The sequence below is a fragment of the Quercus suber genome, unplaced genomic scaffold (genome assembly GCF_002906115.3).
Source record: "Quercus suber isolate HL8 unplaced genomic scaffold, Cork oak 2.0 scaffold_31, whole genome shotgun sequence".
Taxonomy (NCBI): Eukaryota; Viridiplantae; Streptophyta; class Magnoliopsida; order Fagales; family Fagaceae; genus Quercus; species Quercus suber.
The window spans coordinates 1,154,360-1,170,685 of NW_027069496.1; the positions used below are offsets into that span (position 1 = coordinate 1,154,360).

The 16,326-nt window shown below is 43.0% G+C and overlaps 1 protein-coding gene across 1 annotated transcript; it reads left to right on the forward strand.

The window, feature by feature from the left end:
- The first annotated feature begins 13,665 nt into the window (after window positions 1–13,665).
- Window positions 13,666–16,020, forward strand: LOC136066332 (uncharacterized). Its single transcript, XM_065770467.1, has 4 exons — window positions 13,666–13,723; window positions 13,792–13,931; window positions 14,019–14,074; window positions 15,372–16,020. The coding sequence occupies exons 1-4, from the start codon at window positions 13,666–13,668 to the stop codon at window positions 16,018–16,020; spliced, it is 903 nt and encodes a 300-aa protein (XP_065626539.1).
- The last annotated feature ends 306 nt before the right edge of the window (window positions 16,021–16,326 follow it).

Genomic DNA, 16,326 nt, shown 5'->3' on the forward strand with positions numbered 1-16,326 from the left:
GTATATGAATGCTGAGGACGCGTTGCAGGCTCGAGAAGAGAAGCCGAGAAAAAGGAAGAGGCAGGAAGATGCATGACCAGACCAAGGGAAAAAGAGGCCCAGAACCGGAGATCGAAGAGGCGAAAGGCGTTCTAAACCTCCGGGAGGGAGATTCACAAGCTTCACCTCGCTGACCGCCCCAATAGATCAAGTCCTAATGCAAATTAAGGACGAAGGGACCCTGACCTTCCCAGGAAAGCTGAAGGGGGATCCTACCAGGCGTTCCAGAGACAAGTACTGCCGCTTTCACCGAGATCACGGCCATGACACAGCCGACTGTTACGACTTGAAGCAACAAATCGAGGCCCTTATAAGGCAAGGGAAATTGCAGAAATTCGTAAGCAAGGAAAGAGCGGATCCAGCACCTCTAGAGCACCCCCCCCCCCGACGAGATAATGACTGTCCAAGACCTCCCGTTGGTGACATACGAATGATTGTAGGAGGGATGGCTACCGGGCCGGCCAAAAAAGCTCGAAAGACGTACCTCCGGATGGTCCAAAATGTCTAGTTGACGGGTCCAGTGCAAAAGGTAGCCCGAAGGGAAAGCCCCATTATCGAGTTCTCGGAAGAAGACGCGCGACGTCTTCACCACCCGCACGATGACGCGATTGTTGTCAGCCTACAGGTTGGGGACTATAATTTGCATCGGGTGTTGGTTGACAATGGCAGCTCGACAGACATCTTGTACTACCCAGCATGCCAGCAGATGAAAATCAGCAGGGAACAACTGGTTCCAACGAATGCCCCACTTGTCGGTTTTGGAGGTGCAAAGGTGTTTCCGCTAGGCGCGGTCACATTGGCTGTGACAGCAGGCGACTATCCCCAGCAAATCACAAAGGACGTAACATTCCTCGTGGTCGACCATTCATCTGCCTATAATGCTATCCTAGGGCGACCCACCCTCAACGCGTGGAAGGCGGCAACTTCAACTTATCATTTAATGATCAAGTTCCCAACAGAATATGGAGTCGGAGAACTACGTGGAAACCAGATTGCTGCACGCGAATGCTACGTGGCCATGATGGAAATGGATAATCACCTCCAAACCATGAGCATAGAAGAGCACCGGAGCACGACGGAGCCAGTCGAAAAGCTTGAAGAAATACCCCTGGACGACTCCAGACCTGACCAGACAACGAGGATTGGAACCCTTGCAAGTCTCGCAATCCGGCAAACACTTACAGCATTCCTCAAAGAGAATCAGGACATATTCGCTTGGAGTCACGAGGACATGCCAGGAATAGACCCTTCCGTCATGGTGCATAGGTTGAATGTATCGCCATCCTTTCCGCCCATCCGGCAGAAGAAGCGGGTCTTCGCCCCAGAACGGGATCAAGCCATAGCCGAAGAAGTCCGTAAGCTACGAGAGGCAAATTTCATTAGAGAAGTCTACTACCCCGACTGGCTAGCAAACGTAGTGATGGTCAAGAAAGCTTCGGGGAAATGAAGGATGTGTGTAGACTTCACCGATCTAAACAAGGCATGCCCTAAAGACAGCTACCTTCTCCCGAGAGTCGACACTCTAGTAGACTCTACGGCTCAACACCAGCTGTTAAGCTTCATGGACGCTTTCTCTGGCTACAACCAAATCAAGATGCACGATGATGATCAAGAAAAAACTTCCTTCGTAACCAGCCAAGGCCTATTCTGCTACAAGGTAATGCCGTTTGGTCTAAAAAATGCGGGCGCAACATATCAAAGGCTTATGAACAAGATGTTCGCACGGCAGATCGGGAGAAATGTCCAGGTGTATGTAGATGATATGCTGGTTAAAAATCGAAGGGAAGAAGATCATTTAGAAGACCTCAGGGAAACGTTCAACACTCTTCGCTCTTACAACATGAAGCTTAATCCAGGGAAGTGTGCCTTTGGGGTGACGGCAGGAAAATTCTTAGGATTCATGGTTTCCTAGAGAGGCATCGAGGCCAATCCAGACAAGATCCGGGCTATAATGGAGATGGCACCACCAAAGAATGTGAAGGAAGTACAAAGCCTCAACGGCAAGATAGCAGCGCTAAACAGGTTCGTCTCCAGGGTAACAGACAAATGCTTACCCTTCTTTTGCACGCTAAAAAGGTCTTTCGAGTGGACCACTGAATGCCAACAAGCGTTTGAGGAGTTGAAAGCTTACCTCTCTTCCCCACCACTGCTGAGTCCCTCGCAACCAGGAGAAGAACTCTTTCTCTATCTTGCTGTCTCCCCAGCCACCGTCAATGTTGCCTTGATCAGAGAAGAAGAGAAAGTACAGAAACTTGTGTATTACACTAGCCGGGCATTATGCGGAGCTAAAGAAAGATATCCACCCATGGAAAAACTTGCTTTTGCGCTGGATACGGCAGCACGCAAACTGAAGTCGTACTTTCAAGCCCACACGATGATTGTCTTAACTGATAAGCCTTTACGACGGGCAATGAGCAACCCAGAAGCTGCTGGGCGCTTGGCACTTTGGGCCATAGAATTAAGCGAGTCTGACATCCAATATCGCCCGCGGACCGCTGTTAAGGGGCAGGTCGTTGCAGATTTCATAGCAGAATTCACGAATGGTGAGGACAGGGGGGTAGAAGAATCCCCACAATGGAGCATACATATAGATGGATCCTCCAACAGGCAGGCCGGCGGAGCCGGCGTCGTACTACAGTCACCCGAAGGAGATACGATAGACTGTATGGTCTGCCTTGAATTCCCTACCACCAATAACGAGGTGGAGTACGAAGCTCTGATAGCAGGGCTTGACCTCGTAAAAGCAGCGGGAGCCGAAAAAGTGATCGTTTACTGTGACTCCCAAGTCATAGTCAACCAAATAAGTGGGGAGTATGAATGCAAAGGCGAAAGAATGAAGAAGTATTTGGACCAAGCAAGAAGGAGGATGAACGAGCTGAAAGTCAAAATTATACAGATCCCCCAGGGAGAAAACGAACAAGCTGACCGCTTGGCCAAAGCCGCCTCAGCCGAACACATGGCCACCATTAGTAATACACTCTCCTTCACACAGCTTTCTCCACTCATAAATACTGTTGACGTACAGGAGCTCGGTCCCCAAAACGATTGGACCATGCCGTTAACCTCTTTCTTGAAGAACGGCATATTATCGAATGAAAAGGAGGCGGCAAGAAAACTGAAGGTTCAAGCAGTAAGGTTCGTGCTGATAAGAGATGTTTTGTATAAGAGAGGTTTCTCCCGCCCCTACCTACGATGCTTAGGTCCTGAAGAAGTAGATTACGTCATGAGAGAAGTGCACGAAGGAATCTGCGGAAACCACTCAGGATCAAGATCGCTAGTACACAAGCTAGTACAAACTGGGTACTTTTGGCCAACAATGCAGAAGGATGTCGAAGCTTATGTGAAGGCCTGCGACAAATGCCAAAGGTTCAGCAACGTCATCAGACAACCACCCGAAGAACTCACCCTGATGACGGCACCGTGGCTGTTTGCTCATGGGGGTTGGACATCATGGGGCCGTTTCCTACGGCAATACGACAACTGAAGTTTCTAATTGTCGGCATTGACTACTTTACGAAGTGGGTGGAAGCTGAAGCCTTGGCCACCATTATAGAAAAAAACGTACGGAGCTTCGTTTGGCGATGCATCATATGCAGGTTTGGCATTCCAAGAATCTTAGTCTCGGACAACGGGAAGCAATTCGATAACGACTCCTTCAGGGACTTCTGCTCGCAGTTGGGGGTACGGAATCACTACTCCTCCCCCGCCCACCCCCAAGCCAATGGACAGGTCGAAGTCACAAATTGGTCCTTGCTAAAAATTATCAAGACCCTGCTTGAGGGGGCAAAGGGCATATGGGCTGAAGAGTTGCCGAGCATACTATGGGCCTACAGGACAACAACAAGGACACCAACAGGAGAGACACCATTCCGACTAACGTACGGGAACGAAGCAGTCATCCCAGCCGAAGTCGGCCTTACAAGCTACAGGGTGCACAACCATGACGAAAAGAGGAATGACGAGGCCATACGTCTGCAACTTGATCTGGTGGACGAAGTCAGGATGGCAGCAGAACAAAGGCTTGCACGGTACCAAGACCGCATGGCCAAGCATTACAACTTCCGGGTCAGACACAGAGACTTCCAAGTGGGAGACCTCATTCTAAGAAAGGTTATGGGCGCAGCAAGGGACCCCACCCAAGGAAAGCTCGGCCCAAATTGGGAAGGACCCTACCGAGTTACGGCATGGCAAAGGAAGGGCACCTAACATCTAGAGGCACTGGACGGACGGAAGCTACCACATCCATGGAATGCTGAACACTTACGGAAGTACTACCAATAGGGGCGGCGACACGAAAAGCAACAACACCTTTTTTGGGTACACTAAGACTTATCGATTACCTTTTTAAGTATTTGCTACAATAAGCCCAAAGGGCAGTTTTTTTTTTTTTTTTTTTTTTTTCCTACTTAAGTATTTGCTTTCCTACTTAAGTATTTGCTACAATAAGCCCAAAATGGGCAGATTTTGTTTTCGAACTACTTTTTTTATAGATGCACGGCAATAAGAGGAATTTACTCAGAACTACTGAAGTCTCTACTTACAAATATGAGGTCATTAAAGACTGACAAATTGCCCATCCACAAAGTGGACGAGCTAAAAAGCTGACAGTCTAAAAAATGACCGAGTCCACAAAGTGGACGAACCAAATAGCTGGCGGTCTAAGAAATGACCAAGTCCACAAAATGGACGAACCAAAAAAGCTGACAGTCTAAAAAATGACCGAGTCCACAAAGTGGACGAACCAAAAAAGCTAGTGGTCTAAAAAATGACCAAGTCCACAAAGTGGACGAACCAAATAGCTGGCGGTCTAAAAAATGGCCAAGTCCACAAAAGCGGATGAGACAAAAAATTGACAGTCTAAAAAATGACCAAGTCCATAAAATGGACAAATCAATTAAACTGACGGTATAAAAATTACCGAGTCCACAAGATGGACAAAGCGACAAAAATTGACGGTCTAAATAAAAGACTGGCGGAGTGCGTAAACCAATAAACTCAGCCACTAGACTGACGGTCTAAAAAAGGCTGAATCTGTCAGTCCACAAATGGACAAGTCTATAAGGCAAATGACCTTGTCACGAGATAATAGGATTTTGCCAAAAATTTCTACAATCATTAAAGCGAAATGACCAAAAAACTGACGAATTTATTAAAGCAGACTTACACTAGAAAGCTCAAAGTTTAAACCGACGGTTTAGTAAAACTGACGGTACACTAAACTAAAAGGGCCCACAATCTTGATTTCGTTCTTTCAAATCGAAACATACGAGTTAAACAGGCCAAGCAAAAGTAGCTACATACATGTAATCAGGAGCGACGGCGTTACAAACAAACCAAAGCCCAAAAAGGCATTTAAAAAGCTGTTAAAATATTACACATTGGGGCCCAAGGGGCACTTAATAAAGTTATTTGCTACATAAATAAAAGAGAATGGAAAAACATGAGCTACAAAAATAAAAACCGTCACTTAAAAATTCTCTACTTAACAGAAGGTTCCTCTCCGTCAAGTAGCACCACAGGAGGAGTCGCGGTAGTTGTTGGAAGGTTCGCAGCTGGTTGGGCCAAGACAACTCCACTACCTCCATGTGGGGGAGAATCAACCAAGTCGTCAACACCAGCAGTAACGGCATCAGTAGCAGGCGTCATAGGCTGAGCATCGTCCAGGGTAATTCCAGATAGGTCCAGTTCAGGGAAAGCTGACGCAACTTGTTTGAGACAGTCATCGAATCCCGTGCCATAATAGCCACCACAAGAATCGATGAAGGAGTCTAACGCTTTGAATTTCTCAACGGCATCAGCCCCTGCCGTCTCCAACTGTCCACGAAGGGTCGACAGCTCTCCCTCTAGCTCGTCCTTCTGACGGCTCGCCTCTTCCAACTTCTCCCTTACCTCTTTCAGCTCGAGGTTAAGTGTGCGCACCGCCTCCTTATACTGAGCCTACTGGTCTCGCATGTTAGCATTATGCTTGCTAACATGAGTGACGACCCCCTCCTTGGCCACGCACCGGTCTTGTAGCACCTTCACACGAACCAAGGCCTAGAAAAAAAATACAACCGTCAGTTATCAAAAAAGAAAGATTAAGCACGTCAGTCAAAAAGGCTGACGGCTTACCCGCGAGAGATCAAACAAAGCGGATGACCCCAGTTCTTCCGTCCCCAGCTGAGCACAAGGATCTATATCCGTCGGTCTTATAAGGGCTTCAATAGTTTCGACGACAAAATCCTTATGCATCAACAGGCTATGGGGCCCCTTCAGGACGGGACCAGAAGAGGTCATAACACCCTTCCCTGCTCCATGGCCCGACTTGGGGGGCGACTTCCCGGGGGGCACATTCCTAGGAGTGACGGTTGTCTTTTTTGATGGACGAATGACGTCCCCATCAGGTTTCCTTTTCTGGGAACCCTTAGTGACGGTCTGGGGGGCAGACGTAGACGTCGCCTCCCCCTTTGCCTTCCTTTCCTCCTTCTGACAGGCAGCGGCAGCCCTGATCCGTTCCTTAGCTACGTCCATTTCTGCAAAAGAGATGTATAAGGGAAGCTGACGACTAAAAGTACAAAGAGTGACGTAACGGATAGGTCAAGGAACTTACGGTAACGGGAAAACTCTTCCAATCTGCGAGCTTCAGGCGTCAGTTTGGGACCTCCGCAGTACGTGTGAAGAGTGTCGAGGGTAATCAAGTCCCGACATGATCGCTCTTCTATGGGTATCTCCAAAACCCGATGGATAAAATCTTCCTGCTCGTCGGTTATTGATGGACAAGTGAAGGCTGAAAAAGAATAAATTGGCAACGTCAATACCTTTTCAAAAAATAAATTGTAATACGTAGCAAACTGACGAGGATAAAAGCTGATGGTTAAAACCTGACTCTCTAGCAAACCCCCAAGTATTGTCGAAACAACCAAAGGGTATCGTTTCCCAATCTTCCTGACGGCACACCCAGTCTGTCCCTTCCACAAAAAAGAACCTACCCTTCCAGGCTCTATTAGAATCTGGCATCTCAGACACCAGTCTCAACTCCTTCTCCCTGACGGCAAAAGGATACATTCCCTTTGAGGAAGAAAGGTACCGGGGTCTGTAGCAGTAGAAAAATTCATCCAAGGAAAGCTGACGGTGGCCTTCACTTAGACGACCCCATAGTACCTCAGCACCAATAAAGATTCTCCACGAGTTTGGAGCAATCTGACTGACGGATAAACCAAGGAAATCAGCCAGCTGACGGTGTAAAGCCGTCAGAGGCAGTCTCAACTCGGCAGCAAACATAGCATCATACATGCCAACATCTGCAGTTCTTCCCGTATAACATTTCTCACCCTCCCTAGGCAGACGGATAGGAATATGGTCGGAGATTTGGAAACGGGTGCGTAATTCCTTAAAAATTTTAAGTGTCATCTTTGGAAGGAACTTATTCACAGCCCAGTCCTTGGGAAGGATGAAGGGACGACTGCCTCCAGGACTTCCAGAAGTCCCTTCACAAGACTCCTCGTCACCTTCATCCCCGTCACTATTTCTCTCTCCTACTCCAACTTCACCCTCCTCGCCTACTTCTTCCTCCTGGCCGCCATTTCCCTGACCTCCTACTTCCTCGATGGGAGTATGGGCCGACGTCTCCCTCTCTGACGACCAGGAGAAACTCCCAGACTCACTACCTGAGCCTGAACCAAATACCTCGTCGTAGCCTGCTCCTTCGCGGACCGACGACTGGTCACTCGACGCGTCACTCGACACCTACCTACAAGTGACGGGTGTAAACTAAGCACCTAGGATGACGACCTCACTTTAAAGAAAATAATTGAAATAAAGTGTGCAAGGAAAGAAAAGAAACTTACGTTTTTCAAAAGTGACGGTTAACGAGGTGACGAGAGAAATAATGGCAGTACTGACGAAGTATGGTGACGGATTAGCTCTCCAGGAATCACCAAAAGCAAATAGGGAGAAATAGGGAAAGGTGGGCCATATATATACATAAGGAAAACGCACGGAAGATGAAGCGACGCCCTCGTCCAGAAGCGAAGCCAACCGAAACTCGCCACGTGTACAGAGCATTTAATTCCAACCGTAATATTTTCTCTGTCCTAGCTAAAATGAAGGTCAGCAACAAAAATAACTCCATAGTCCATCAGCTTGAACTGACGGAGATATGGAGTAGGGGGCAACTGATACATAAAAATAAATCATGGTCAACCCGTCAGCTGATGCCCTCGGACAACTGGAAGAACAGAGGGATCCAAGGCTGATGGATGCGGATTAAGAGCCCTTGGGTAGCGCTGCAATGAACTGACAACGACTTGGCTGACGGGGATATGGCAAGCCGACGACCCCTATGCCGACGAATATGTGTAAAATTCTGACTTGGCCTCCGCGCGTAGTATTTAAGGAAATTATTTGTATCCCACGATCAGTATTAGAATCCTATAAGGAAAAGGATTTCGCAATCCGCGCCCATGAGGATCTCTATAAGGAAAAGACTTCTACTCCAAAGAAAAAGGTCAACCCTCAACTACTATAAAAGCCTAATACTCTCATAAATCGAGGTACGCATAATGAACCCCTCTCTAGCACTCTAGAGTTGAAAGAAGTTCTAACTTGACCTTCGGAGGGTATTTGGCCGACACCACACCGGTGCTCTTTGTTAGGTCCTCTTTTCTTTGTGCAGGTGTCGTTTCGAGGGTACGAGCATCGTGCAACTCACTGTTGATATTTTCGGCATCATCATTTACTAAGCTTGTTCAAATAATTTATAGGTGGGCAAGGGTTTCTCAGCCCACTAGACTACTGCATGTTTGTTTCAAAATGATGTTTAAATGAATTAAGTTTATCTAATACTGGAATAGGAGTTATTACTGCATGTGTTTATTGCAAAAATTTCTGAAGTCACTGGCATAGAGGCAGAAGTTCCATAAGCTATAGAGGTTGCACTCCTTGAGAACCCCATATCCCTTCTCCACGAGTTGGGTCCAAATCCTTTTCACCTTTCCCAATCTGTCTTCACCACCACAAAATTGACCAATCTATATTATTCCAACATTGCCACTCCCCACCCATCACACCTACCTTTCATTCTCTCATTCTCAACAGAAAACTAGAAGTCCATCGTAGAATGGAATCAATGGATAAACAATTGAAGGAGATTGACAATCTAGCGATTCAAACCGAAAGCCTTTTGTACAGACAAGGCTCTGAAGCTACCTCTAGTACCTATACAAAATAATTCCAATACAAATATATTAAGCAAAGCCAAACCTTGTTAAGAATCAAGTTCAAATTATCCCCACAATAAAATCTCTGAAATACAAGTAATCTTAGCAATTCCGTATAGAAAAGAACATAATAACAAAATAGAAATCTCTAATGACAAAAGGTCTCCAAATATGAGTAGTTCCCAGCATTGCATAAATAACTAATAATCCAGCCTGGGCAACTCCATGAATATAAGGTTATGTCAATTCTCCCCCTAGAGCTTTAAATCTCAATCTGAAATATTAAAATAGGAAGAGGTGAGCTCAACAACTTAGTAACAAAATACATAACACCCAACAGGACAAACCAAGCTAATAGTAAGTATTTTTCCTTCTTTTTATAACATTGAGTAAAATAAGTTAATGTGTAATAAGGATAAATAGAAGAACTTTCAAATAGCGAATATATGAATATAGAGAGATATATATAATTATCTTTCAAATGTCGAAGTCCAATTGTCAACTAGAGTGATATATATATAGAGAGAGAGGTATTCAAACAATCATGGTCAAACATTTGCTACAACAAATTTCCAATCACAGGAGACCCAGCTGACCTCAAATCCAGCTATAACAAATTTTCCAATCCTACTCTGTTTCTAGCAATAATATCCAATCTGAATTTCATTAATCAGGTCAATCTTCCAATACAAATAAACCAGTCTCTTATATAGAGCTAGAACTAGAAATCAAAGAGATAAAGATAACAACATACCAAAACTAATCCTAATTGAAATCAAATACTAATCACTATCTAATCGCAAATCTAATTTCTATACAAATAAAAGTCTTCAATTATCCAATTTCCTATGAGATAAATACAAAAATCTGAAAATGCAAATTCTAAAATAAGTTATGTTTTGCACCTGCATCAATCACTATGCTAGTGTACATATTCAAAACAAAGTCTAAAGATTTCGTACATGTTCACATAAGATTGGAATGAAAAACAAATTATATGGATATTTCTAACATCATAAATACATCCAAAATATATATTACCACAGGGAATTTTTTAGCAGTGAAGTATAATAAACAAATTGTTTGGCCCCAGAAGCATGAACACATATCACATCAAAATAGTAATTCACAAATGACGATTTCTATTTAAATACGTTCTTTAAATATAAACTGAAAAAGTCATAAGCTCAAAATACTTATATATCATATATGTTATTTAACTCAAAAAGCATAAGATACAGACCGATGGCAACCACTAGAAAAGACCTTACTTCCTTGTCTCAAGAGCTTGAAGAAATGCCTATATGCTCCTAATTATCAATTAACATATATTGAATTCCAAATCTAACATAATAACTTAAACTTGAATTATTTGTTCCTCGAGTCCAAACGTATTGTTCTACAAGTTTATTTATTTTTTAAGCCTCAAATGCGCAATACCGACAAGGCAATTTTCACCAACTATGAAAGAATCCAGAGGCCATGTATTCTAAAGTGATGGTTACAGCATATCTGCCCACTTCTACCCCAAATTTATTCTAAATCCCGATTTAGGCTTCTATATGTTGACTAACTATACCCATATTCCGTGTCAATTTCCTGAATTGAGTTATAAAGAGTCCAAGTCAGTGTTGTCAGACTGTATTCTGCAATGAGTCAGTCCTAATCAGGTAAACCTCTGAGACCCCTCATCGACAACAAAAACTTATGAGATTTCACAGAAATTGATGGAAATTAGAGATGAGTGCAGCGGAAAATAAGTTTTAAACGGATCTACTTCATTTGATATTGATAACATGTACTAAGTAAATTTCAGAATTTGAGAACAAGAGATCGTACCTTGAAGCGGTGAATTTCAAAAACGAAGATTGAAGTACTCAGGACTACTTTTAATCTTCACTCCAATTCCACTAACGCCCAAGATGTGTGGTCTCTCAATTGGTAACAAATGGATAACTAGTGAGTGACAAAAAACTCACATACACACCATTTCAATGTTGTTTTTCACACTCAGAAAAATCTGAACGTTTTTCCCTTTGTATCTAACCAATTTATCTAATTGGGCTGGCCTTTTGGGCCTTCCCAATTGGGCTTAAGTGTGTGGTTTGGAGTGGGACCAAAAGGGACTAATAAAACACTAGCTCCAATGGGCCTTGGGCTTTTCTGTCAACTCTTGACAAGTCCAAAGTTACCATTAACTATATTTAATACCACTATATAAATATAGTTGCACTCTAGGTCTTATCTATAAATTATATCCCAAGACTTTATTATACATGCAACCCCTTCATAAAATATTCGTAGTAATACAAAGTCATTAATGTAGACTGCTACTTCGTAAATTACTACATCTTAATCCTTGAGTACCCGGTTTAATCCTTTAATGTTATTCATTATATATTTATGAAATCCAATTCCATAAATATATACTTTAGTCTTACTAAAGTGGTTAGGCCTAATTTCAATTCGAGACTATTGTCATGATTCATGTTTTTTTTTTCCACCCAAGTCTTCCCACGGGCTGTGAAATAGTTTATTTTTGAAAGTTCAAATAGTGTTGAAAACACTATGAACGTTTAGACCCCCAAACAACAAAATACTAATTCAAGCTTTATATCAAAGAATGTATATGCAGAAAATGATAACAAGCTTATAATAGAATTGATAAATAACCTAAACCAAATAAAATCACATCCACAACAGAAAAAAAAAATGGTAAAGATTAAGGGAAGAGAGATGCAAACACAAGGACAACACAACATGTGTTATCGAAGAGGAAACCGAAGCCCTCGGCATAAAACCTCTCCGCCACCCTCCAAGCGGTTAATAATCCACTAAAAAATAAAGTTGGGATACATGAACAATAATAGACCCTCCAAGCCTAATCTATCCAGGTACCTAAGCCCTCCAAGCTTCTTGCTCCAACAAGATTATGCTGAACTTTTGTCTTTTCTAGCTTGCCGGATTCCACTATAAACCATAGCATCAACTAATAACCATTGGTACCTTCCAAACTGCTTCTCTTAGCAACAAAAGACCTTCTCACAAACTTGAGTATGGTGAGAAAATGATTTGGTTAAGAACCTCTCAAGGATGTACCAATGGAGAGGATGAAAGTAGAGGAATTTGAAGAGTCTCTATGTGAACATTGTGGATGAATCAATATTTTTTTTCTCTAGGGTTTCTCTCTCAAAATTCTCTTTGGAAGTTTTCCACATATCGTGGGTTTAAGGGTATTTATACTAGGGTGAGATAGGAATGTGATGAGTCAGGTTTTTCAAAACAGAGCAGGTTGGTGGCTTGGCCTCGCGACTTGCTTGAGTCGCGAGTTCAAACCGCGAGATAACAAAACGGCCAAGCTGGACTTTTTGTCCTGTAGTACTCTAGCTGGTGCGACTGTTCATCTTCTCGCATGTTTCACTCGTGTGCTACATTTGGTGACTTGCCAGTCGTGAGTCACCCGCAAGTCCCAGCCGCGAAGCCCTGCATCCTTGCACAATCTTGAGCATTTCTTCACACTCTCTCACTCACTACCCTTACATGAATCCCACCTAAACATAGAGTTTCTAAGTGCTGAAATACAAGCAAATTGGCACGGAATAAAGCCAACAAGATGGTTGATTAAATTCAACCTTACAGTTTTCCTTCATCAGAAGGATTGTTTTTTTTCCCTGAGATAACACTGTTATCTGCAGGGCTAGTGGGTTTATCCTATTCAGGGATTCAGGAAACATTTTATCTTTTTCTCTAATTACTACTATTTTTCTCTTCTTTTATTCTTCTCTTATCTGTCCTAGCAGCCATGGAAGATCTGTCAAAACAATGGACTAAGCTTTCGTTGTTAGATAGAGAGGGGGACAAAATCACGTTGGGAAAAATCGAGAATCTAATGAACACATCATTGTTGGAAAGTTCTTAACCCGAAGAGCTTTGAACGTTGATGCTGTTGGTAGGACCTTCAAACCCTTATGGCAAGCGATAAATGGTTTTATAATAAAAAACATGGGCAATCATATCCTGTTGATTATCTTTGAAAATCACGAAGATGTAAACTGGGTTCTACTCAGTGAGCCTTGGTCTTTCGACAAGCACTTGGTGGTTGTCCAGAAGTATGAAAGAAATACCCCTATTCAAGATGTTAGCTTTGATAAAATGTCTTTTTAGGTGCAAGTTTATGATATTCCAATAAGATATATGACTAAAGAGGTGGTAGAGGACATATGTAGTTTAGCTGGAGAGGTTTGCTGCTCGGAGAAGCACCCAATGGAGGAAGGAGGATGTTTTGTGCAAGTAAGAGTCAAAGTGGATGTGACCAAACCTTTATGCCGTGGAAGAGTAGTAATTCTGGAAGAAGGTGGCCAAGTCTAGGTATCTTTCAAATACGAAAGGTTACCCATTATATGTTACTGGTGTGGACGACTTGATCAAGATGAAAGAGATTGCCCTTTGTGGATTGATAGCAAGGGCTCTCTCAGACCACAGGACAAGTAATTTGGACCATTCATGCGTGCTTCACAGACTTTCAATCCAAGGAATACTGTTCTGCATGTTTCAGGTTTCTTTGAAGGTAGAGGGTCTCATCATACCAACCGAGATAAGTCAAAGGTGAGTTCATATGCTCAAACGGAGACTCCACCTCCACCGGAAAGCACTAAATCTCTGCCCTCTGTTGAACAAACTGATATGGAAGCCTTGGTTTGCACAGTGAATGAAATTAATGCTGATGTGTGCCCGTTTGCCTCAAGATCTTAGTCTGATGTTGACTTGATGAAACACATTTAGGTTAAAGCTATTTCTCCCTACTATCAGATGTCATTCACCACCCTAATGAAAGTTACGTAAGCACAAATGGAGGCGATTCCTTGTTGGGTGATGCGGAACTCTTTTCCAAGATACTAAATCTGGTACTTCCTCTAAAATCACGGGTACATATGCTGAGTGTGATCCTTTCCTTGCAAAACTCCAAGAAATTGATCGTGACATATCAAAGTTTAATCGTGACCCTTGCGAGTTTCCTGGTGATTTGAAGGCATCAATTTTGCCCTTAAATGGGCTTGGGTCAGCAAGGGATAAAGGTAAAAAAGTAGTGGACTATCCTATGCCAGATGGGCCACAAGTAATTGAGCCCATTCTACCAAGCTCTGAAGAACACCGCCCCACTACTAGGCCCTCTCTCTAGGACTTGACAAATAAGAATAGGCTGCCTACTAAACTTAAGCCCAAACGAACATCTAAACTACTTAAGTCCTCAGTTTCCTCTTAATTGAGTCCTTCAACTAGTGTTAAAAAGAGAGAACATTTCCCTAAAGACACCTTAAATGCCCCTGTTCAAAAAAAATAGGGAGTGAGCTTGGATGTATCTTCCCTCTCTAATGTCTCATTGGCGGCGGCTATCCCCCAGCCCTGCCGTTCGCCATGAATTGCTTAAACTGGAACTGTCGTGGGCTTGGGAACCCTCGGCGAGTTCACGAGCTTTCAAGTTGTAGTGAAAGCAAAAGGCTTAAAAATACTGTTCTTGATGGAGACTAAAAAGAAGAAAAGCTATTTGAAGTGCCTACGGTGTTGTTTAGGCTATGATAATCTGTTTATAGTTCCTCAAAGAAATCTAAGTGGGGTTTTGGCTCTGCTTTGGATGAATGATATTGATCTCCATATTAGGATGTTTTCTCCTCATCACATTGATGTGGTGGTGAATCCAAGAATTGATGACGCCTAGCACTTCACGAGGTTTTACAGAGCTCCTGAAGTTGCTAACCGAGAAGATTCTTGGACACTACTTCATCATTTAAGCTCTCAACTAGTTTTGCCTTGGGTATGTATTGGAGACTTCAACGAGATCACAGGAGTGGGTGAAAAATCGGGTGGTCTGGTTAGTCTGGAAAATCAGATGAGAAGTTTCAGGGAGTGTTTGGACTTTTGTGCTCTTAAGGACTTGGGTTACTCGGGGCTACCGTATACATGGAGTAATCGTCGATTTGACGGTTTAGTGGTATAGGTGAGGCTTGACCATGCATTGGCTTCCTCAGAATGGCTTTAGAAATTTCCAACAGCTAGATTGCATCACCTATTAGGTTTTTCCTCTAATCATAAACCTATTTGTTTATGTACTGATGATGTTAATAGTCGTTTTTATAGACCTCTTAAGCCATTCAGATTTGAGGCAATGTGGGTAACGAATGGAAGATGTGAGGCAGTGGTCTATTCTGCATGGGACATGGGCTCGCATAAAGACCCTATAAGTAGTGTTTTGATGAAGGTCGGTCACTGCCAAGAGCAGCTAATTATGTGGAACAAAAAGATCTTTGGGAATGTTCGTTGGAATTTAGCCAAAGTAAGAAAAAAATTGGAAAATGCTGAGGCTTGCTCCATGGGAGGGGGTGGGAATGAGAGGCTGGCATCGTTGAATGAGGAGCTTCAGAATCTCATGGCTTTGGAGGAATGTATGTGGAGTCAACGAGCAAAATTAGATTATCTGCAATATGGAGATCAAAATACTAAATACTTTCACTGTAGAGCTTTAGAGAGGAATAAAAGAAATTACATTTCTAGCATTGAGAATGATGCTGGTGTCTGGACAGAGGAAGAGTCTCAGGTTGGGGACATATTGCTCAGGTTCAATTCAAATTTGTTCTCATTGGCAAACCCCACTCATTTCGATTCCGTCCTATCTGGTGTGGAACCAAGGGTTACTAAAGCCATGAATTCTGACTTCGTGAAGCCTTTCGAAGTTAGTGAAATTCATGCAGCCATTCATCAGATGGACTCTAATATCTCCTGGACCTGATGGTCTTCCCCTTCTGTCCTACAAACAATTTTGGAATAAAGTGGGTGGTGAGGTTTTAGAAGCAGTTTTATCAATCTTAAATTCAGGTATCATTCGTGATAAGCTTAACCATACTTTCTTGACTTTAATTCCAAAGATCCATAGTTCACGAAAATTTTCTGATTTCAGACCAATTAGTTTAAGTAAAGTTTTGTATAAGATTATTGCTAAAGTGTTGGCTAATTGGTTAAAACCTCTGCTTCCCCATCTGATCTCTGAGACTCAAAGTGCTTTCTTGTCTGAAAGAATTATTATTGATAATATTTT

Coding starts and splice junctions, on each gene's coding strand:
- LOC136066332 (XM_065770467.1), top strand. CDS start 13,666: ATGAAAGAGATTGCCCTTTGTGGATTGATAGCAAGGGCTCTCTCAGAC. Junction 13,724..13,791: donor TCTCTCAGACCACAGGACAA/GTAATTTGGACC, acceptor TGCATGTTTCAG/GTTTCTTTGAAGGTAGAGGG. Junction 13,932..14,018: donor AAACTGATATGGAAGCCTTG/GTTTGCACAGTG, acceptor AAACACATTTAG/GTTAAAGCTATTTCTCCCTA.